Source organism: Acanthisitta chloris, unplaced genomic scaffold (genome assembly GCF_000695815.1).
Source record: "Acanthisitta chloris isolate BGI_N310 unplaced genomic scaffold, ASM69581v1 scaffold13567, whole genome shotgun sequence".
Taxonomy (NCBI): Eukaryota; Metazoa; Chordata; class Aves; order Passeriformes; family Acanthisittidae; genus Acanthisitta; species Acanthisitta chloris.
In genome coordinates, this window is record NW_008682129.1 from 55,616 (window position 1) to 80,680 (window position 25,065).

Below are 25,065 nucleotides of genomic sequence, written 5' to 3' on the forward strand. Positions count from 1 at the left end.
AGTGCGTGCCAGTCCCCAATTTTCCCTCTTTTGTGAATGGGAAAAGGTCCTTGGGAGTATCAAAATCTTATTCATATCTCCTCTCAAGTCATCTGGAGCCTGAAAGGATCCTGAACGTCCGATGGACTCCTCTCTGCCTGTGCCCCATCTTTCTCAGTGCAGACAAGCCTCGTGGAGGACCTCTATCTTTGGGGAGTGATTAACCCCAGGGCAGTTCGGATAATGAAAATAATGTAATGGAAACAAAAATCTCTTAGCCTCAGAAAGACAAAATTAAGGTACAGATAATGCCTCCTCATGGTTTAAGACTGACTACAGCAAGGTGAAGAAAATAGTCTGGTTTGTGTGAGACTGGCTGGGGAAGATGTGGAGGCAGCCCAAGGCAGCCTGGCAGAAGAGAAAGGCAGCTTACCTAGATGACAGGGATGGTGGGGGCACAAGACTGGTGCAAACACTGTACAATGAGCCATGTGTGTAACCCTATGATACACACTCTCTGCTACAACAGTTCTTGTGTCACCATCTTCCTTTGTCCTACAGGCTGGATGGGGCAAGAGGGGAGCTATCAACTAGAAAGAGTTGTGTAGGCACAGGATGTTCTGTGACCACTGCACAGTAAAGCTGTCTGCAGTTGGGAATGGACTGCCTACTTTTTTCCCCACACAGTCCAAATACTTTTAAATGGTACCATAAGACCCACTCCCACAAGACAGAAATCAGGACAGGTGCTTGGAAACCACATATTACTTTCCAGCTAACCTTAAGAGCATCACCAGCAGTAACTGCAAATGTACAACTAATCATTAAGGTGTTAGAAAGAACAAATACATTGCCAACAAAAATTTTCTACGAAATTCAATTGCACAAAGCTTTACTAGTGCAGGATAGTGGGAGTTTCATGGTCTTTGTTCCCCTTCCAGAACTAAAAGTTCAAGAAAATTGAAAATATAAACCTGCCAACAATAAAACTTCCAAATTGGAAAATACCCAGCGAAGGTCACACGAGCTTTGATTTACCTTTCTGACTAGTTATCCCTAGACACACATTTTCACCTTGTATTCAAAGTGTTGTGAGCATCAGCCATCTACACCCTTCTTGTAATCAAATCAAAAGCTAATCCTTGAGAAAAAACCCTCTCAACTGCTACATGATTTGATAACACTTTCACTCACATGTGTCACCAATTTCTGTGCTTTCATTACCCATCCTTAAACCCACACGTCACACTTATCTCCCACCTAACTGCTGGCAACTGCATCACAAGACCATCACTTTGTCCTCTCACTGAAACTCCACTGAGCAGCAGGGAAATCAAATGCCACACCACACATCCATCAGCCGATCTCCTTGAAACAGATGGTAAAATAGACAGGGTCCATATCTGCATTTAATACCAGGAGGTATATAATCCCTTTTGGTCACTACCAGCTCTCAGAAAACAAAAGATTACAGCTGTTCAGAGTGTGCAGCTTGACTTCATTTTCTAGATTATAAAAGTTTGAAGCAACGGCATTTATCTTTTATTTCCTTCTCAACTCAACTTAACATTGTAGCACTTAAAGCCTACACAACAGACTTGCTGTTTTATCAATATTAAAATTTCCACCTTTGGGGAGTCTCTCTCATAAAAAGCACAATAGTAAATAGAAAAATGAATTAAATGGTTTAATATAACACAGTTCTATAACTTATGTGTTTTATGTTTAATACTGTCACCCTTTTTTATGCACATATACAGACTGCAGCATGTTGAGGGTGGGAGAGCGTAAAGGGAGTGAAAAGTTAGATCCTACTACTCAAACACCAGATACAGTATTTGGACATAAACCAACTTCTTCTGAGGCTGTGACTGCTAGATGTGCTAAATCTCGTATTGACACCCAACAGATAAGATTTTTTTTATACTTCTTCGTAAAGGGCAAAAAAATCTTCAATAATATGGAAAGCTGGAAAGCAGGCATGACAAGTAGCCTGACAATTTTTCTACAGCAAAGAAAAAACATACCCCAAGGTATGATTGGTTTTCACCTGTCAGTGCTTCCAAACACACAATCTGCCTTTGTGTTTGTACTTCTGTTGCTCCTATAGGAGCTGAACATGACAAAATCAAAGACCAGAAGGGGGTGCATTCATGCATGCGTGGCAGAAAGTAGAATGCTGAAAAATTCAAAGTTTGGGTAGTACATAATTAAAGCTATCAGTTCTGTTTCTGTCTCCTGCTGTGGCCTTACTGAAGCTTATCTGATCAACTACATAAGAAATGCTAAAAATCACTTGGATCAGGAAACCTGTGATTAAAACAATTATGAAGCAAATATATCTCACAGACTGTATTCATATATATTTTAAATTGCCAGATTGAAATGAGTCCTTTCTAGTAAGATCACATTAGCCTCATACTCCATTTCCCACTGATGACAAAAGCAATGATAGCAATCACAGAACTCAGTCTGAAATTAAGTCGTTCACTGTACAGGAACAAACTTATGGTACTGATTTGCCAACAGCTAGAACATAAAGTCTCAAAATTGAATGAATGCAATAAGAAAATACTGGAGCAATTTAGATGACAGAGGAGGTTAATAAAACACAAGATACAGAAAATGTATATGATTCATAGAAAACAGATCAGGAATTGAAGAAAAACATCACTTTGCCTTTTCTACATTTTTTTGACAAATCTAAACCTAGTCATGGACAATTCTCTTCCTGGAATTTTCTGCTTTGAATTTCTATATTTAAAACAAACTCACAATCTAAAAGGATGATTTAATGAAACCCCACATGCTTAATACATAAATAAAGATGCATTTAATATAATGCACATTGCAGTACCAAATCCAATTTATTATTAGAGAACATAGAATCATAGAACCGTCAAGGTTGGAGGAGACCTCTAAGACCACCGAGTCCAACCATTAGCCTGTCACTCTGCTGTAACCCTTAAACCCTAAACCATATCCTCCAGCATCAGATCCAGATGCTTCTTAAACACTTCCAGGGATGGTGACCAACCACTGCCCTGGGCAATCTACTCCAGCATCTGACCACCCTAACAATGAAAAGTTTTTTCCTTGCATCTAATCTGAATCTTAAACATTATCAAGTTAATTATCTTTATGATTTATGCATCACATGGTAAATTCTAGATGTATCTGCTTTAATTTCCACATGTCATTAAATGATTCTGTTAGATGCATGTCTTGTGATTTCCACACCATTTCTGATATTTTCAGTCACTATCTTTTCTAGCAAGCATGCCAGTTTAGGTCTAGCACTTCTCCATAAACTCCTTCCTATCTGGGACACTTTAAGTATCTTTTCAGAGATCCTTTTTGTTTAGCATGGCACAGTATTAATTGGAATTAAACTTGGATGATCCACACAGAAATCCATACTTAAGAAGTGTGTCCTCAGGAAATTCATCTTCAATCACATTTGGACATAGTCATACATTCATATGCTCATGTATGAAGAGACACAACATGTGCTCTAGGAAGAGCTTTGCATATGATGGGATACAGAAATCTGCATCATCCCACCAGACAACACCAGAGGGAGGTACAAGCCCCACGCCAGCCTGCATTCCCTCCCTGTAGTAAACCCACTCATCCTGTATAAATCTGATACATGGCTATCATAATACTGAAGTCACCCATCCCTAGTAAGGCAGTAATAAAAGCATCAGACATCACACATCCATTTGTAATGAAGCACTCCTACCTTTTCAGTTTCATATAATTTTCACTAGCTGCAGGTCTGCATTCAGCACGCTGCACCACTATTCCTTCCAAGGCAAGTTTATCTGGAATGAAAAAAACAAAGCAAAAATGGACATTTAAATAAAACTCATCAACATGGTCAACATTTGAATTATTTTTTCACTAATTCAGAATTTACTAAATACGATGTAATTATAAGTTCTCAAATCAAGTTATAAAATCTCTACTATTTAAACACCAAAGAAATAAGCAGGGATAACATGTTTGCACAGCTCGTATACCCTAGACTTCCTTGTATTGCCTTCAGATGCTTACATTTTAAGAATGAATCACAATGACCAAATCTGAAATACGAGATGGTAACTCCTTTCTCTACATGCAGAAGGGAAGAAGAAAGTGATGGTGGGCAAACACCTGCACATCTCCTATTATGTTCTGGTGCATAATGTGTGTGTGGGGTGTCAATTTATCCATCTCTTGCCAGTGTAATATGTGTAACAAACACCTCTGGAATAGCCATGCATGACAAGAAAGGACGACCTGTAATGGCTTGACTAGCTCTCACTAGTTAAAATGTCCTTCCAACAGCAAATCTCATCTTTCTGTTGGCATAGGGCACTACACTATCATTGTCACCTTCTGCTGGCAATGTCACAGAAGATAGCAGAAACACGTAGAAGTACTGATGCCAAGTAACACACTTTGAGAAGCCTCTGATTTTTCTGTTGCCTTATAGACTGAAATATTACTACATCTGCAAATCTATGTCTGCTCTCCCTGAATAATGCGGAGAGCAATTACTTCAACATCATGCATTTGAGAATAATTTGATCTAAAATTTCCTGGTTTGATTCAAACTAAATCTTTGAAAGGAATAAGAACGTCATATTTTTCAGGCAGTTTTGAAGGAAACCAAGAAAATTTGTATTAAAACACTTCTGGTTTGCTGGTTCCTAAGGTTTATGGTCAGAAGAGACCATTTGGCAAATCTGACCTCTTATGTATCACAGACAGAGAAATTTTATTCTTTCCTCTGTACAGAACCTATTAACTTATTTGTGGCTAACGTGGTCCTAATATTGCTGCTTAATTTCTAATATGAATTTGGCTTCAGCTTCCAGCACTTAGTTTTTTTTACGACCTTCTATATGGTGCTAAAGACCCTTTCAGTACCTGGTGTTTTCTCCCTTTGAAAGTACTAACACATTGTAATCAAATCACTTCTCAATCACTTTTTCAGTAAATGAAGCCATTTAAGCTCATGCATTATCTCACCACAAAGCATTTATGCCACACTTAAATCAGTTTTGAGCTTCTTATTTGCATCTTGTTCAATCTTGAAATAATGTTTTAAGAATACAGAGGCCAGAAACCAGACATAATACTATTGTACTCATCTTACAAAAACCACATATGGAGGCAAAATAACAGATACAGGAGCGGTAATTTCTTTCACCTCACTTCAGCCATCTCAAGGTTATTCAGCAGAATCTCTGAATTCAGCTGAGAGAGGGAGGAAGGGAGACTGTTGGAAGAAAATTGGTCCCCTCTCTTTTAGAATTCAATGATCTGCTTTGTGCAGGTGTTTTTTGCTGTGGAGTGGTTTGTTTTGGGGGGGGAGGGGAGGGGAAGTGTCTGTGTGTCCATGACTGCTTCATGTTTAGATGACTAAAACTGGGGTAAGATCAATTTGTCCTTAAAAATCAAGTTCTGGGCATTTATGGAGCTGACTGTCCCTTATATTACTAACACAACTATTTTGAGTCTTTTCTAAGCCTCACATTTTAACTACGTGCTCTGCATTCCCTGTTCCTAGGTGTATAATTGCCTTTGGCTTGGTTAAAGTGCATTGTCTTTAAACAGATTTTGCAAATTAAGTGATCCCAGTCACACCATGACAGTCCTGTCATAGTTATTCACTGTCTGACCAGCATTTGTGTCAATCACAACACATTTCATAAGCAGTGATTCTCACTTACCCCTGTCCTTCTTGCTAATCCTGGAGAAAGCCCTTCTAACTACAACTCAAATGGCTTCCTACCCATAATTACTATCTGATAACTGCCAGCTAGTTTTAATCTTATTCCAGGCTTGCTATTTTGTTTTAGACATAAATCAGAATGTCACAAGACTCTAAACTTAATGGGAAATACGAAATGCTAAGCAGGCTGGAAACACACTGTTACTTTAAGCTCACAACCTTCAAAAACAAACAAAATTAGGTTTATTTGGCCAGGAACCTTTACATAAAGCCATTTTTGCTGCTAGCGTTCCTTGTATTTCTGATATTATCTACCTCTTGAACTCCGTAACAATTTTTCCACTAGTTTCTATGGTACAGGTTCAAGGCTAACTAACCTACATTCATCTGAGCCATCCAGCCCAGCTGCCTGAACTCTGACATCACCATCAATCTATGCACCTTGCACAATTTTCAAATTATTTTGAAGTTTAAAGAATCAAGATCAGTAAAGCAGAGAGCTCCCCCACACCAATTATTTTGGGAGCGAACTTGACAATTAAACATGCTTATCCTTAGTGTTATCACAGAATGGTTTGGGTTGACTGAGACCTTTAAATCACTTAGTTCCAACCCTACTGTCATGGGCAGGGACACTTTCCACTCTACCAGGTTGCTAAAAGACTGATCCAACATAGCCTTGAACACTGCCAGGGTTGGAGTATCCACCACTTCTCCGGATATCTCATCTTCTGTGTCTTGGCTAATACTGTCTTTTAATTACCACTGATACAGACTTGACTTTTGCAATCAAATCCAGACAAAATGTTCCAATCACTTCACAGTGCAAGGCTGTCCACAAGCTCCAAGAACACCACCTTGCAGCTAAGCCTGTCTGCTGTCAAAGCTCATCCACTGTCCAAAATCCAAGGTTTATGTCCCACCTTCCCTGGACCCTCTTAGGGATTTTATCATACCCAGAGAGTCTAGCAGAATAAATTTGCAAAGATAGAGGCAAACCTCCAGATGCAAGACTGTAGTGAGAGAACAGCTTTTACACCCTTCACAGCCTAATTTATGATAAAACAAACTCAAATTCAGAGAGCTGGGTCTGTCTTCTCTTGCTGCAGGACCAGAAATGCAATGAAAGACATCCAAAGTGCTACACACCTGCCCTGACAGTCACATCAGACTAGAAGGTAAAGGATGAATAAGGCGTGAAAGTGGCAATTCTCTATTAAAAATACCTACTCAAAGTAAAGGAGACAGTACATGATAAATAAATAGGTCTGGAAGACTAGCTAAGACCAGTGATTAGAAGGGAAAATACGACATTTTCCCAAGTGTTTTACACTCTCAGTTGCCCTACATGGGGTGCCAGGTACAACTACACTGTCACTGCAGCTCTGGACAGGCTGGTCTACATAACCCACAGCTTCATCATTAGCTGGCAAATGCATCCTGACCTCCCTGCCTGAATGCCCTGGTGTCAATTCATAACGGAATTTCAGCTGTTCATTCAATAAGATGAGAAAGATGCTGGGGAGACACTGAATTCAGCTTCAAATCCTGCTGACAATCATCAAATTAATGTTTAAGGCAATGTTAATAAACAGGCACCAGGGAAATTTACTGGAATTGTGCAGAAGATGGTCCGATAGGGGTTGGACTGTTAGACTGGCTCAAAGATTTTAATGTATTAATCTTCTAATCTGACTGCACTCAGCTCCAATTTCCAGCCACTGTGTCTTGTTAGACCACTGACTGCTAAGTTGAAGAGCCTGCTAGGAAAGCATTTCTGTCCATTCAAGCACTTATGTACTCTCCACCTTTATCAAGCCTAATAAAAATAAATCATGTTTCCTTGAATCTTCCATTATGCTTATTTTTCAGCTTCTTAATCATTCTTATTGGCCTGAGAAAGTTCAGCTCATGAATGTCTCTCCTGAGACATTGTCTCTCAGCCAGACTTCACAGCATGTGGCACAGGATCTGCCGCTCCTCCACTCTGTGGGCAGTGCCAAGGAAAGGAGAAGATGACCTGCCAGGACGCATGATTCCCAGGCAGCAGGACAAAGCAGATGAAAGCACAGTAAGGACAGACATGGGTACATATGCCTCCAGCTCCTCAGCTGGTAGAAGCTCAGCTGTTGCTTTCCAGGGTCCAAGCTGGAAGCCCTGGTAGCTCCTGCTGCCCACTTACACCACTGTGCAGCTTCCCAGGCTATTGTACATGTTGGCTGGACAAGGATCAGGCCCCTTCTACACTAGACCTCAGCTTTGCTCTTATAGAATGAAAGCATTTTGTGGCATCTCTCTTGCATTCAAAGGGCAGCCTCAAAGCTTGTGCCCTGCTCAGACCACCCTTCCCTGGCAGCTATGCAACTAGAGAACAGGATCACCTGGTTGCCACTTCCCATTCCCTTATTTAGGCGTGCAAAGATACATTTGTTTTACTGACCACTGCACAGAATGATGACTTCACATTCAGTTGTCAGTGATGCATTGTACATGAATCAGACTCTGCCCTAACTCTCCCACAAACATTTATACTACAAGTCTTGTCTACAGTGTATCCCTGGGCATATAAACTTTCTATCTGGTGATACTGTTATCCTAGCCAACTATCCACATGGTTCTGCATCTGCAGTGTATCTCCTTACTGACTGCGCTCTCAGTCACCTCCAAACATGATCAGTATCTCCTTCTTGGAGAAACTCACTAAAAATAAACAGGAACAAGAACCAAATCACAGCAACATTTGAGTAATATTTCTCTGCTTAACATTTGCCAGTCTGAAACCCACAGGTTATTTTTGTTGTTAAATGAAAGGTAAACTAATATGGTATATATTCTAATACAAAAATGACAAATGAAACAATCTGAAAGGCTTAACAGAAAACAGCATCACCTGCTTTGTTGAACAAATTGTAATTTAAAAAGGGCGGGGAATTGGCACAATCTATTTTCTCTCCAGCCACATTGATTAGTATTATATTACTCTTCCTTAATTTTTAACTGATTGATTTCCAAGTCACATGTGCGGTGGCTTTTTATACTTAAATACCTAGGTCATCCAATTTACCTTTCAAACACTGGCCCAGCACTTGCTTTTCAGTCTTGAAGAACTGCAGTGCTCAAAAATTATTAAAAGTATCAACAATAACTTTGACTGAGTTTCTCAGACCTTTGAAAACTCTTGAATGCAAATTGTTCAGTCTTGATGATTTGAAAATCTTCAATTTTAATTACTATGCAGAGCTTGTCTTCAATAGCCCTTAATCAACATCTGGAGATATTATTGGAATGAGAATGTCTATGCTACCAACACTTATGAAACAGTAGCTACCGAATGGTTTAATTGTCCTGCAACCTGGCCAATTTTCTGTGTTATGACATTAAATGATTATCAAACTGCCTCAATAACCCAGAGTTCATTATCACAGTTTCTGAACACACTTCAAAAATACTCTCCCTCATAGCTGAGTTTTCTCCTCATATTCCTTTTGTACTATAAGAAATAAAAGTAGCTGTTTTCTGCAACCCAGGTCATTTTCACTGACAGCAGCCTGTCGATGAAGCTGATGCTCTTTGAATAGGTAAGCTGACCCATTAGTACAGAACCAACTTTTCTGTGGTGTGCTCTGGTCCTGAATCCTCAGCTAAATGAATGTTCAAGCTTCCAGACCATGGAAGTTGAGCAGGAGTGAAGTTATTTTCCAAAAGGAAACATGTAGGGCAGAATGAGGGGCAGATGCCTAGCCCCATCCTCCTTGGTTTTGTTTTTCTGTGTAGCTGATAGACACCAGCATTGCATTTTCACTGTCTTCAGGATAGCTTGTCTCATTGAGAGGAAACTGAAAAGCTCTGTGGATTGCCCTTCTGGTGCTACCCAAAGGGTGAGTAACTTGGAGATGGAGCACTACTACTACAGCCAATCTTGTCTGCACAAGAAAGCTTAGTATATTCTCTGACTTAATCTGAAACTATCTTTTCAATTGCTGGATTCCAGTACTATTGCTAACTTGAATGGCCAACCTCATCATACAGGTGATGCTAATAATTTGTGAAGCAGCAGTCACTTCAGGATTGCTAGCTAGCCACATGGGCAAGCATGACACTTCAGCTGGATACGGCAGAAACCGACACTCATAGCACAGGAATGCACCCAGCAGCAAGTTACTCGGTCTCAATCCAAGTGGGAAGCAAGAAGACCTGAGATGCACTTAGCACTTTTTGGTTATCACACATTAGCACACTCTCAGAGCACAAAACCAGTCAAAGCCTCTAACTTCATTGCAAGAAATACTTCTGTATCTCTTCAAAATGAACTTTGGGATGATCGTCCAGTGCATAGACAAAAGGACAGAAATATGGAAATCCAGTAAAGCTACACCTTCAGAAAACAGTGAGCTAAGTGAAACCACCTCACGAAAGCTACATGCACTGCAATTCCATATGTATCACCCAGTGCACAGGAAGAATGAGAGCTTTTTGGAAAAGTCTTGTAGCATGGCAGAGAAAGTGGAAAATTTTCACCAAGAAATGCCAGGCTTTAATTTTGTGTTACAGATGACTGTCAGCTGCAGCGGAATAAAGTTAAATGAATATCATGATGAAAATTTTTCAGCAGCTCAAAATTTTTCAAGTCTCAAAGATTTAGATGTAAATATTCATGAACTCCAGAGAGTGTATTTTCCACATCAAATCCATTTTGAATATTTTATCATAGAAACCACTAAAACAATTTTGCATGATCTTTCAAAGAATACTTACTCATTCACAAAAGTGGAAAATTTCAACTGCAAGTTGAGAAGATAATGAAAAACTAAGTAAGCAGATACTGTTCTGTAACTTGTATCTCTTAAAATGTAGACAGTTTAACTGGGCATGGAAAATTTTTTATCTTTTTATGAATCCCTGCTCTCCTTGGAAATTCCTACTCACTTGTGCCAGGACACTCCTAGTTCAGCTTCAAAGTATTTCAAGTTCACTGTGTAAGAGGAAAGCACCACAGAAATCATCCTCTTGGGGTTTAACAGTCAATGAGATGGTTCAATATTGTAGTTATGCATGATCTAAGCACATTAAGTGAATTTTCCATCACTTGACAAAAAACTAAATTTGAATGGATGTCTCCTGTAATGGAAACAAAAAAATCCTACTTGAAACTAATTGGCTCTTTCATTTTCTCAATTATTCATTCAATAACTGTGAAAGGATTAATTTATTTTGAAAAAAAAAAAAGGCCAAATGTTTAAAAATTAGAAACTGGTTGAAATCTCTTTGGCTGAAGTTAAGTTAGACACATCCATGGCATCAAAGAGTTAAAAATAAAACCATGACTAATTTCCTGGTAAATCAAACCTAATGAATAATATCTGCTTAATATATCACATACAGCAGCAGAAAAATTTATTAGTCCTAGGGATACCCTGGCAAGGAGAACAGTGAGTATTAACCACTAGATTCAGTTATCAATTAATAGAATATTATAGTGATTACAGTACCAATAAACAGCCTTAGAGACAGGGGGAGCAGTAGGAATAAAATATTTAGAAATAGCGCAGAAGAATTTACAGAATAATCTAACTTTTCACTGCTAATCAGGAAAAGCTGGAGACATCTACCTGAAAAGTGAAAAATTTGTCCTGAAAAAGATGGGATCTCCTCTCCGGGTCTAGCCCAAGGTAAGCATTTGCCCCCACCCGTGCTGGGGAATGCATGCTGCAGCTCTCATCCATCTGCTCCCCAAGGAAACACACAGAGATGTGTGGAGAGCTTTCCCTTTCCTGCTCCAGGCTGCAAACCTTTAAAGGGGAAATCTTTTTCTAAGAGGCAACTGCGAGACAGCCTCAAAGCACAGGAAAGCGGACAGTCATTTGATTCCGGTGTGCTCTGCCGATGTTTCCCCCTCTCCGCACCCGAGTGTTGCTAAGCTATAGTGTCATGGGATGTACAAAGCTATCTGTAGGCACACTAACCCTTTGTTCCGCAGGGCAGCGGAGTTGCTTCTATCAAGAAAAAGCAAACTGATGGCTAGACAGTGATTTAATGGTGACTTAAAACCTATCACTATTACTTACAAGCAGTAAACCCTCCCTCTAAAACAGCTTTTGTCTATGGCATAGAGAAAGGCAAAAAGCAAGCCCTAATCATCAGGCTGCAGTGCTTGTGCTGGTGAGGACACTCCCTTTGACTGCAAATGAAAGCTCTTGCCTCAAACTTAAAACAGTCAGACCAACAAGTCCTCAGCATCACTTCCAGAGTACCTTGTGTGGAAACATCTTGCCACTGTGCACATGTCTGAAAAATGTGTAATACACATGTATGCACACTCCATAGATGACACCCTACTTGTACAGACAGGAACACCTTTCCTTTCGGTGCTGACCTGCAGTATGCATCAGGTACTGTAATTGGTACCAAAAAACATGTGAAAAGAGGCTTTGTGAAAATATACATCCTTGAAACATAAATGAAGCTGTCTCTTTAACACCATGAACACTAAATATGATTTGGCCAGCTGATACCACAAATCTTCAAGTATTACGAGTAAGGTGTCACTTAGACCAGCAGTATGCATTTCTGTGGATAACCCCCTAACTGTGCAAACTTCTTAGCCTTAAAGGCAAGAAAGAGAGAAACAGTTGTTATACCCTTCTTCCCTTATACAGTTAAATGCAAATTCTCTTTACAGTCATATTCCTGCTATCTCCCTGCATACACAGCTGATACGCCACCTACTGCAAACCCAAGCTGACAGTCGGAGCAATGCTAGCAGCATTTCCATTCCAACATTGTGCCGGAGCTGAATAAAGGTGCTTTTTTTAAAAAAAAAAATCCTTTTTGCAAGCTGACAAGAACAAAGCAGGATAGCTGCCGGTTTGTCCTAGCTTCGATAATGGAGAGAAAAGCAAGCAGGAGAGAAAACGAATGCGAAGAAAAAAACAGCAACTCTGAAAGCTCTGAGCAAGACAAGGACTATAAAACGACTCTGATTACTCTGAATGTTGGTGGTTATCTATATATCACACAAAAACAGACACTAACCAAGTATCCAGATTCTTTTCTGGAAGGGATCATGAACGGAAGAATAATGTGCCCGTGCGATGCAGATGGTCATTACTTCATAGACAGAGATGGACTCCTTTTCAGACACATACTCAACTTCCTACGAAATGGAGAACTTCTTCTACCAGAGGGGTTTCGAGAAAATCAACTTTTGGCACAAGAAGCTGAATTTTTCCAGCTTAAGGTACTGTCAGATGCAGTGAAATCAAGGTGGGAGAAGGAACAGATAGCATGTCGAGAGACTACTTTCCTGGAAATAACTGACAGCCACGATCGTTCACAAGGACTTAGAATCTTTTGTAATGCTCCTGATTTCATTGCAAAAATAAAATCCAGAATTGTACTGGTGTCCAAAAGCAGGCTGGATGGATTTCCAGAGGAGTTTTCAGTATCCTCAAATATTATTCAATTCAAGTACTTCATAAAGTCTGAAAATGGTACACGACTGGTACTGAAGGAGGATAACACTTTTGTTTGCACCCTGGAAACTCTTAAGTTTGAGGCTATAATGATGGCTTTAAAATGTGGATTTAGACTGCTGACCAGCCTGGATTGTTCAAAAGGGTCAATTGTTCACAGTGATGCACTGCATTTTATCAAGTAATCACAGAGGCAAAGGGAACAAGCATGCAGCCAGTAAACCTCCTTGAGCTGCAGCCTCCTGGCATCACAAATAATGTATCTAACTAGCCTTGTACCACAGAGCTCGGCTGCTAACCAACTGATGTGAGCTAATGGTATGTAAATCTCATAATGACATCTATCTATGGCTTACTTAAGCTGAATGAATATTTTATGCCTGAATTTAACAAAAATGATCTGCTAAACATTGTAAACACAGATTGAATGCTTTCTGCTCTTTGTAATATATGTTTTCTCAATGCTGTCTTTCAACCAGAGAGTCTAGCTGAATTTTTGTGTACCTGTGTGACTAACATGCATCCACCTAACTGCTCTGCTGAACAGCAGTGAGAGTATTTCCACCTGATAAGCAGGCTTGAAATATGTTTTGCTTATAACGAGTTCAGAATGGCTTTCAACTGGAATAAATGATTTTGACTGTTCACCGGTGTTTATGCTAATCTATTGCACTGAATTTGCAAACAATGAGATTGCAAGAGAGTTCAAAATCAACCAATTTGATTTTAAAGTTAAATGATTCCTCAGATCACTAAAAGTCAAATGTATATGGTGTTACTACAGTAATAACAATTGCCACAAACATGTAAACCAACAAAATGCCAGGGCAGATTCATTCTGTTATGGGAAATGAGTTTGATCTGCACAGAATGTTGAATTTTCTAACTATCAAATGGCTACTAAAAATATTTGACATAAAGTTTAATGTAACATGCTTTCAGTAATGACATCCTACAGTGCTACAGTCACTATTCTGTAGTAGTGATTTGTGCTTGTAAGGACAGGCAATTAATTAACAGAGCCCATGCTTTGCACAATAGCTTACTAACTGCAACTAGTACTATCAGTTTTGAACAGACCCCCTGCTGGCATTTAAGATGATTCACTCTAAGTAATAGAAAAAATACCTTCATTTTCCACATCTCCACTGTTTATCGAATCTTTTAGCTTATATTTTAAACAAAGTTTTAACAGCTTCTATGGAACAACTGCAACTAATTTAACCATAAGCATTACAAACCAGTCACTTCATAAAAGTGAACTGAAAAATCATGACAAAAGGCAAAAAGAAGCTGCACTAAATTTAAGTATAAGCTTTGTTTGTCATCATTCACAGCTCATACGAACCCAAAATTCAAGTAAAATGGTAACAAGGAAAGAAAAAAGATGAAGTAGTTCTCCAAAAACATTGACTTTGTACAGGAAAAAGATACTAAGAATGCAAATAAAATGCAGTGCAATCATACTAGAAGTGACAACCAATGAAAACATCTAACACAAGACAGGCTAAGAATGGTTTTGTTTTGAATTTTAGAGGGAAAAAATCAGTCCTTTGTAGCAGGTAGTGCGAATGCAAATGCAAGGTCCATTCATCCCAACATCAAACTACTTCACTTGTCACATACAACAGGTGTTGTCAACTAGGTCACTCACCAGAGTGGAATTAAAACAGGGACTCTGTATCTCCAGACAGCAGCAGTGACCGAAACATATTCCAGTATGATTTTATCAAATGGGGAAATTCAACCTCTCCAGAATACTCCACCAGAATCAACTCACTGTCTAGAATCCATTAAGTTTTCTATCCAGTCCCCATGTTACAGACTTGTGGTTCTACATAGAACTTTTCCAAACTCAACTGCTTCAAAACCAGGTAACTCTGCACTTCAGGCATACAAGCTGAAGTACTGCCTATGTATCCCAAAACTTCTCTAAATTTGTTCAAATGCTTTAACTATCTACAAACAAAAGATACATAGTAAAATACAACTCTTTACATACGCCATCAGAATGTGCCATCTTCCCTCCTCCTCCTTCAAGTTATTTTTATATTGATGTATTAAAAAAAAATCCTCATTAACCACTAATCTCATGCGTATAAGAATCTGTAGGACTTCTGTGAAAAGCAAATGTGAAAGCTTCTCTAAAGGAAATCCAAAATCCTGCTGATCTTCTAGGACAAGCACTAGAAATACCATCTCACAGAAGAATTACAGGAAGAGCCCTTTGTAGACACCATTCTCTACATGAGCAAAAAAAAAGTGACAAGACAATCTATAAAAGCTCCATACCAAATCTACAAGTTTTAAAGCAGTGTGCTCTCAGTGCTGTCAAATACACAGCCTGCACCAGCACAAAGTCTGGAGGAGGCTGTTGCTTCTAGGATGTCAAATCATCCATTTTCATTTAACGCTTCTGGTTACAACCTTCCTTTGTAATGGATCTTTCAGATTTAAAATGTCATTGAAAAGAAAGTGAAAATGAATTTTTGTTTCAAACAATTAATATATGTTAATTAAAATGTATTGTGGTTGTTCACCTTTCAGTTGGGCTCTTAGGATGCCAAACATCAAGAAATCAATCCTTAGCAATTTAGTATCAGCAGTACCAGTTTTTCATCAGAGCATGACTTCACTCATGATAAAGCAGTAGAGAATTTGATGGGTCTTCATTTATTGTAGAAAATACTTTTGGAATATAAGTTATCCACATGCTAGTAATCACAGGTAAAATGCAAACCATCTGAAGCATCTTCTAAAAATATTCTACAGCTACTCATAAAAGATTTATGGAAAGGTTTTATTTGTCAGGCTTTTGGTTCAGAGTATCCATTCCCCTCTTCATCTATGAGAGAGACCTTGAACTCCTGTTTTTTAAAGCAAATAAATGTACATCTTTAATCATTAGTAAAAATAAATACCCATGTTGTTTGGTTGTTTTGTTTTGTTGTTTGTTTAAAATTCAATGATTCATTACCTTACATTCTTCTCACTGGGGTTTTTCTAAATATTTCTGTGTAAATAGCACTGACATCTGTGGCACACATGTAAAGTTATCTGCTGTCACACTAACTTCAATCTTCTCTTCCCATTCTCATGAGCACTCATGCACTTCTTCAGGGGTCAGGGTTTGAAATTTTTACATGCCATCTCTGATCAGAGAGACCTCGCTCACTCAGCTCTTTGAATTACAAAGCAGAAGGAACATGGGGGTAAAAAATTTATTCTCTTCCCTGGTCACACTGAACAAACCCACAACTACACTGAATCACACCATAGGAGCTACAATCAGACACTTCCAGCTAGTGATAAACTTGAGTATTTTTTCTAACCAGGGTATATAAACAAAATTACCACATAAAACCTTCATATTGTGAGTAATGTTTCCTTTTTACTCCATAAATATACTAAATATAACATTAATACATTTTGCATATGTTCAGTCAGTCAGGTGGATACTTGTGCTCTACCACAGCAGGTGTGCCAGAAAAGGTCCCCAATTACACATCAGTTGCCTTTTCTGTCTTTTCTTTAAGGTTGGAAATTTCATATTCAATAACTACTATGACAGTGAGAAAGCTGAAGAATCACATGCTTAAGTCAGAAACACTAACAGTTGTTCTAACAACATTACTTAGGATACGACGTGCATGTATTTCTATTCTTCTTTCTCTCATTAAGACCTGTTTCACAATGAACTTATCAGCACAGTCCTGGAAGTATCAGGAAGGAATCATAATTACAGTAATTTCTCCAATGATCTTCAACTCTTCAGGTATGAGTAAAAAGGAACTCTCTCCCCTTTCCCCAAGGAGGCATTTAACCTGCTCCCAGGCTTGGTCAGCTCCACTTGCCTCCCTTCTTGGGTGAGAGAAGGGGCCACCAGGCAGAATGGACAAAGGCACCTGAAGGCAGGACTGACCCACACATACACTACAAAGAATATCCTTGCCCCTATGAAAAAGGACCTAATGAAAAAATACAAATAACTGCCAAACTGACCAAAATACCAACACTTGGATACCCATCTTTCCCCACTGGTAGATGAGAACTCAAGGGCTCTTTAGCACACCTGGCAGTACACTGGCAAAGGTACCAACTATATGGATTTCTATATGAGGAGGAAGCCTATGAGTGGCTGCACTAGGTCAGACTAAGGTCTTAGCCAACTGTCCCCTGGGGACTGTGAACTGTTTCTAACCTCTGAGCCTTCACAACTCTGGGCAGAATCCCCATTTTTGATTCTTCAACCCTCACATCCTTCCCCTCATTCTGTTCTCTCCTCCCATCACACAACCACTTTTCATTTTTCCTTCACTGCACTCCTACCTTTCACCAGGCCAGACATGGGGCTTTGTCAAGGATGCCTAGGAAACAATATATAACTAGAAAAAAAACATATATGATGCCCCTCTTGAAGTATTTTATTTCCTTAGTCTCCAACAACTTACTGCCCAATGACTTCTATAGCCAGACGGTTTCTGGAGAGAGCCTTGATGCTGTGTAACACACAGGCTGCCCAATAAGGTCAAATTACAGCTCCAACTCTGCACCTTCAGTACTGGCTCACCCACTGACCAGTGTTTCACAGCATCATAATTGCACTATTGATATTTTCAAACACTCATGTCTTATTTTTTCTTTTTGCATTTGTACCTATTACAACTGTTTAAGTGACAATTGGTCACTTCTTTTCTACAGTAGGTAGTATTTCTCGAGATCCTAAAGGGAAATAAAATTACATCATCATTTGCAGTAATCAGTGGCATTGTTATTTTCACCTCTTAAAAGCATTACAAGGTTTCCATTCACCAAGATGAGAACGGCTTAAGAAAATTATCTTCCTCCTCCACTCCCCATTAGTATACAAGCAGAATACTGGCAGGGAACAAATAATACAATTTAGTAAGAGCAGTGTCTCATCCATTTATTTATTTGGGTAGAAGGGTCATGTTGGTCGTGTTGCCCTAATTCTGCTGACTGATGAATCAGAATTGGTGATGAAGAGGACAAGTTAACTTGGGTCTATGACAAAATACGTATTATTTTCAAAGGCTAGACCGTATTTGCTAAATAACTATTACATAACCCTAATTTTGTCTCTTGCCCTGCAACACAGAGCAGGTTGACAAGAAAGCGACTACTAGTTAAAAACCCGAAGCAATTTCTATGTGAAGAGAAAGGCTTGCATAATTTATTGGGTTGAAAGAAAAAATCAATAAATAAGGCAGAAGAAATTTAGGATTAGAAAAATAACATTAGGGGTGTTATTTACTTTTGAAATAGACATTCTGCAACTCCTATGTATAGTTACATCACAGAGAACATTGTCTCAAAATACTGCCTCTGCGAATCATCATCATTCACAATAAAATGCCAGAAATCAAGCAGTGTGGCAAGGACTGGGGAAGGTAGGAGGAAGATGTATGATGACACCTGAAGAACATGGATGAGCAAGCACTTGAAAAAAGCAAGCGCAGTTGCCTTTCTTTCTGAAAGGAATTGCATAATATTCTGTAGAACTAGACAGTTGACTTATTTTCCTAAAAGTGTGTGCAGGAGGAGTACCACACAGCTAAACAAGTCTCCCAAGAAGTTGTTTCTGTCTGCACTGGTAACAGTTGAACATCATTGCCATTATCATTTAACACCATGTGTGTTCATTTTAAGCATCAGAAAAGAATACTGCTCTGCCAGTTCAGAAACAAAACCGTTCACAGAGCTGGAGCAGTAATTATAGCCGTAACCAGCAGCTACTAATTTAAAACACTATTAGGAATTATGATATGCAAGTAGTTAGAAGAGGACTGTTATAAATTGAGTCACTCGATGTAAACCTCTCCATATAATGTTAAAAATTACTACAATATTGCCTTATTTACTGGTGGTGTGACTTTGGGGAATGCAACCTTGGTCTATAGAGAGTTCATGAAGCCCATCATCTTTCTGGACATTAAAGGGAGATTCCACTAGTTCCACCCCAAATATTATTTCAGTTATGTAAGAAACTAGATCTCTATGCTTTTCCATGATACTTACTCTTCTTAAAAACCCAAGGCTGTTTGCTAGGGAAATGCCCCAGGAAGATGAGGATTCAAGGGGCTTGCCAGAGTCTAGGGCCTGATGCTCAGGGAAGCTTGCAGTGTTGGGCTCCCTGAGCTGTGAGGATGGGAAGGGAGCCATGTGGTTAGAGAGCCTGCAATCCCTGAGCATTATGAGAGGAACGGGAAGGGACTCAGTGTCACTGACTGTCACCTGAGGGTCTTGAGTTTATGAAGGCAGATGCCTGCACAGTGCAACACTGAGGCTGTATAATACAAGTAATGACTAATAACCCTGAAATTACTGAATCAATAATTTAAAACCCCTTTTTCTTACAAAACATTCTCTTTTGACTTTTCATATGCCAGGTTTCAAAAAGGCAATTTTCTTTATTGTAGTAGAAGTCAGAGGAATTAATTTTTTAAAGAATTTGTTAATAGACAACTTCAGGTACAAATCTACTGCTGCAGCTCCACAGAAAGCTGCTTCTTAGCTCATAGTAGGTTCTTGATTTTGTACCATAGTGAACAGATGAAAAAAAAAAAAGAACAGGTCAGAGGCGGATGCAGACTCTCTCAATTAGGAAGAAAAAATTAAGCCAACAAACTAGCAATGAACAGGCTAAGCATCAGAAAATGTAAACAGAACAAGGAACTGTAACACCAAACCCAGTCATTTATTGCCTCTCTACTACTTAAATAAAGCCTTTGGCAAGTATTAGGGATAAAGCAGTACATTTTCTCAATGCTGAAACTGGTAATCTCAAGAGGAGACAAATTAAAGGTCCTGCCAGCCAGGCTGATAACAATCAGCTAAACAGAGAAAAAAGGTGCTTTCAGGTTAGGAACCTTATCAATACTAACGTTATCTAAGGCCTGCAGCATTGCCAGGTCTAGTGACGTTTCCAACGCATTTTCTAAAATGAACAGCAAATAATGTTCTTTCCCAAAAGGGCAGAAATCTAACATGTAGGCTATTTTATGCTAAAAATAAAAGGGCACCTCCATCAGACTTTTCTGCCATGCAGAGATTATGATTTCTGGGTTTGCCCACAGAGAACAGAGCAGAAATCCCTAAGACAACTGCATGAGTAAGACAGTATGCTATAGCACAGGTACACACTGTTCCTGGTCCTGTATCACCTCTGCTATTGACAATATGCTGCATCTGGAAAAGCCTTATAGCTCAGGGAGAGCACCAAATGAGCTCGGCTGCTTCCAGACTCAAGCACACAGAAGGCTCAGGTCCTACTGCACTACAGTCTCCACTGCTCTCATAGATGCAGACAGCAAAGGCAGAGGTAAATGACTGCAGGCAACCTTAGAAGAGCTGCTCTTGCCTTTGCATGGGAAAAAGCAAGGCAGGAGGGGAGGGAAGCAGAGCCTGAGAGCAACCGAACTGGATCAGACTCAAGGTCTGCTTTGTTCAGTATCATGACTCCAGCAAAGCGGTCACAAGTGGATATCCACGAAGAAGCCTAAGGACAGTGTGGCCATGTATGATTCTCCTATTGGGTATGCACCCCAGTGTCCACCAGGCTTTTGTGGCTTGTAGTCTCTTAAATCTGATGTCCTCAATCTTAGTACGCTTTGGTGGATTTTGATATACAAGAAGTTCAACGTAACCCAGGATTGTGTGCTTGCAGCCCACAAAGCCAACCATATCCTGAGCTGCATCAAAAGAGGAGTGGACATCAGGTGATCCTGTCCCTCTCCACTCTCTTGAAATTTCACCTGTAATACTGCTTCCAGCTCTGGGGGCCCCAACATAAGAAGGACCTGTTGAAGCAAGTCCAGAGAAGGGCCACTAAGATGATTAAAGGGCTGGAGCACCTCTCCCATGAAGACAGACAGAGTTGGGGTTGTTCAGACTAGTGAAGAGAATGCTCTAGGGAGACCTTACTGTGGCCTTCCAGTACCTAAAGGGGGCTACAGGAGAGTTGGAGAGGGAATTTTTACAAGGGCATAGGACAGGAGCCAAAGGCTTTAAAGAGAAAGAAGGCAGATTTAGAATACATATTAGGAAGAAATTCTTTACCATGAGGGTGGTGAGGCACTGGCACAGGTTGCCCAGAGCAGCTGGGGATACCCCAGCCCTGGAATTGTTACAGGCCAGGCTAGACGGGGCTTTGAGCAACCTGGTCAAATGAAAGGCGTCCTTGCCCATGGCAGGGTGGGTGGAAATAGACGATTATTAAGAATCCTTCCAACCCAAACCATTCCATCATTCTACAGTTTTCTTTCTCATATCTCTTTGGTCTCCTCTAAGGTTGTGCAAACCATTACATCTACATCTTCTGTCAAGGAATTCAATAGCTCAGTTACATTCTGAGAGCAGAACTACACCATTTTATTTACTTTAAAATTGCCTCCCGGTAGCTTTACGTCTGCTACATGCCAGACTTGTACTGGCCAAGGCAGCAAACTCTTGATCTTCCTTTGCCCCTTTCATCCATCATTCAAAGCTCTAAATTGGAAATACTGCAAAGGTCTGAACCCATCAAATGTGATCCAGCTGGTAGGTGGGTGAACTGCAAAAATCAACAAAATCCCTCATAGAAGACAAACACAATTTGTGAAGTCATGATCTGCAATGTCAGACATAGCTAAAATCTCTGGGATTTCTCAAGAGTCATAAGGAAAAACCACGAACTCTGATATGAGCCAATAGCACAATTCTGCTTAGTTCAATACTTCAACAAGCTGGACATGGACAAAACAGGGTAGTGGGATTAACTCTCACTGTTTTGTACCAGTCTCTGTTCTCAGGATACAGCATGACAATCAATACATCAGTTTGCTCAGACAAACATAAATGCTAGAATATTCATAGAGTATACTAAAATAGCCAGACCCTAAGGACACTGAGGACATTTATGCAAGTTCTTAAAAAAATTAACTCCAGCTAGTGCTGACCTACATTAAATCCATACCCTTTTTGCTGTTCTACCAGTATACCTTCCCTGCCCCTCTACAATATTTTTTATAACCAATACAATAGGCCTTGACTACATATACCTTAAAGCAGGGATTGTTGCTTGTCTGTTTCAACAGCTACAAAAGGAGCCTCATATGATTACGGATCCTGGAAAACTTCTGGAAATCTTGTATCTTAAGTTTTGTTGTATTTATCAGCCAATAAAACTAGCTATACTTCCAACGCAATAACTGTTTCTCTGGCTTGAAAATGGCAGAATCCAGATCTCAGATATCGTCACCACTGAGTTTCAAGCTAGTACTTAAATAAAGAATTCCTATTTTATTCCTCCTGACAATCATTCTTCAGTTAGTTTCACTTTTGAAGTATAATTGATCTATGTTAAGTGCTTGAAAGAGGATAAAATCAAATGTGCATTTAGCAGCTTTATGTAGTCCCATGTTGTAACGTAAGAACTTCGTGCCTTTAACCAAAAATTGCTGATTTTATTAGTTCAGTGTTTATCAAAGTGCTTACACTGAATTTCAAATATTCCAACACACATATAGTCAACATGTGAAGCTTTTATTATTGCAGCATCAGAAAATGAAGGAAATGTGATCTACAGGCAATTTGAGTGTTGCATATTTGTGTCTGCAGTCAAACACCTACATTCACAATTGGTAAAATTTTAATACTGAGTTCACACTAAATTGTCTGTCTACATTCTCAAAGCTTAGGCAAAATTATACTCAATTGCTGCCCATGTAGTTTTCATTTAATGCACTTGCACAAACCTAATTACATGTGCTCTTACCTGAGAATGCACTTCTTTACCATTCTCAACAGACTACACAGGCTCAGAGCAGCAGCCTCTGGGTATTTTTATTGGGGGGGGGGGGGAGGTCACACTTTATATTGGCACAAATGCTTGGTTTTCACAGCTTCTGTCACCACTGACAACACTTACAGGTAGGTGCAAGCAACGCCATAAACAAACAAGAGCTACATACACATATTTGAGTTTAAATCACTTGGTCATCATCATCTAGGAACAAGCAGTGCCAATTCTCATTTCTCTCTTCCTTTAGCTGAGTGTGTAATTTCCTACACTCCTTTCACACTTAACACAAACCAGCCTCCAGGCACTAAACAACACTGGTTGAATCACCAAGCACTGTTTATCACAAGCACTAAACAAATAGGATTTTTGTATGGAAAAAGTGATGTAAAATGATAATATGCAAAAGGAACTCAAATTTAGTTTAAGCAAACTTGTTTCACGTATGTCTTGATCCCTAAATATTTTGACTGCAACCATAGCATCATTCATGATACTGCAGATACTGAAGGTTCAAATGGGCATAACCATCAGGGATGCTTCATAGAAGGAAAATACATGAGGTCCTGTTAAATAATACACCATCACCCCTGGCTCTGGATCTCTCTGAACTGTGAATCATTAAAGGCTGGAAGAAGCTGGAACAAGTTGCCCAGAGAGGTGATAGATGCCCCATTCCTGGAAACATTCAAGGTAAGGTTGGGCAGGGATTTGAGCAACCTGATCTAGCTGAAGATGCCCCTGTTCAGTGGGGTGGGAGGGATTTGGACTAGGTAAGCTTTAAAGGTCCCTTCCAAACCAAACTGTTCTAAGACTATATGGTAAATGCTTTGGGGAGGTATCACTATGTTTCTGCACTGTTCTTATCTCAAGGCATCTACGATTGATCACCACCGAGGACAGGATACCAGTTTAGATGATCTCTGGTCTGACCCAGTATCACGTCATCTCTTCAAATGGTATCATGTAGAGTAGCAACACTGGTACAATCTTGCCTTTTATAAGTGGTTTACAACTATCTCAGCAATAAATACATAAATCTAACAATTTATGGCATAAGAAATTCTAAACTTTGACAGTTCCCTACCAATGTAAAAATGTGGAGAAATTTTTTTAAGTACCTAAATCAAATGATTTCTGAATGTTATCTCATTTACCTCCTTTACTTACTTTGTAACTACAAATAAATCTTATACATTTTTATTACATGAAATAATACCCAAAAGGGTCTTGTTATGCTATAATGCTACATAAATACATAACAGACATCATCTTTGCCTCAAACTTACTTGTTGTAGGCCAAGATAAAGTAGATTAACAGAAAAATGGAGCACTCAATAACCTGAATTACTTGAGAGGTAGTTTGGAAAAGGTCATCTGAGTTCCACAATGATTTTGAGAAAAAAAGTGAATAAGCAAATAAGCGCAAGTGATGGCTGAGAGTCCTCCTTTACATGCCCTAGGGTAACCAGCCACCATCACTCAGAAACCCAATTTGCAACCAGCTGAATTCTATCAAATGGGTTTAACACTCATCTTGTCAGCATATTTAAACAGCCCACAGCAATTCATTCTTCTGGCCAAAGCAAAAATACGAACAACTAAATACATCTGACACATTTGCAGAACAAGGAGGAGGCAGCAGGAGTGAAAAGCTTACCTGCTTTTCAATCATTCAAAGACAAACCAAAACAAATAAATAAACCACAAAACCCAAGCAAAACCATGGGTGCATCCCTGAAACTAAAAAACAACTAAATGTAAGTATCAAAATTCTGATTCGTTTAGCAGTTAAGCTCTCAAGATCTGCTTTACACGGACATCGCACAGCAATGAGTCTCAGTTTCCAAGTGGTATAAAACACTAAACTCTAGGAAGTAGCCCTTCATAACCTTAAAGCAGCACCACAATTAACAGAAAATCAGACTGAACAGGTTTTACCAAGTAACTGAGAAAAAATGCAAGCAATAAAACACATCTTGGATTCAGTACAGGTCTGCAGACTGCAACCTATCTAACAATAGTCTTTTGACATGGCTAAGACAGCGTAATAAAAGGCATCTTAATTTTACAAACTTTCCCCACTACAG

The 25,065-nt window shown here is 39.4% G+C and overlaps 2 protein-coding genes across 2 annotated transcripts in view; one reads left to right on the forward strand and one right to left on the reverse strand.

The window, feature by feature from the left end:
• GTF2F2 (general transcription factor IIF, polypeptide 2, 30kDa) overlaps nt 1–25,065 on the reverse strand; it is a gene marked incomplete at its 5' end in the record, with an annotated part of 77,301 nt that overhangs the window by 42,705 nt on the left and 9,531 nt on the right. The window contains one exon of the mRNA XM_009078400.1: nt 3,725–3,806. Coding sequence (XP_009076648.1) covers nt 3,725–3,806 — 82 coding nt within the window. The remainder of the gene's footprint in view (nt 1–3,724; nt 3,807–25,065) is intronic.
• On the forward strand, nt 12,423–13,823 carry KCTD4 (potassium channel tetramerization domain containing 4). Its single transcript, XM_009078399.1, has one exon. It carries the CDS (start codon nt 12,588–12,590, stop codon nt 13,359–13,361), a length of 774 nt encoding a protein of 257 aa, XP_009076647.1. The 5' UTR covers nt 12,423–12,587; the 3' UTR covers nt 13,362–13,823.

Bases quoted from the DNA above. Each gene is read 5' to 3' on its own strand.
- KCTD4 (XM_009078399.1), top strand. From the start codon at position 12,588: ATGGAGAGAAAAGCAAGCAGGAGAGAAAACGAATGCGAAGAAAAAAAC.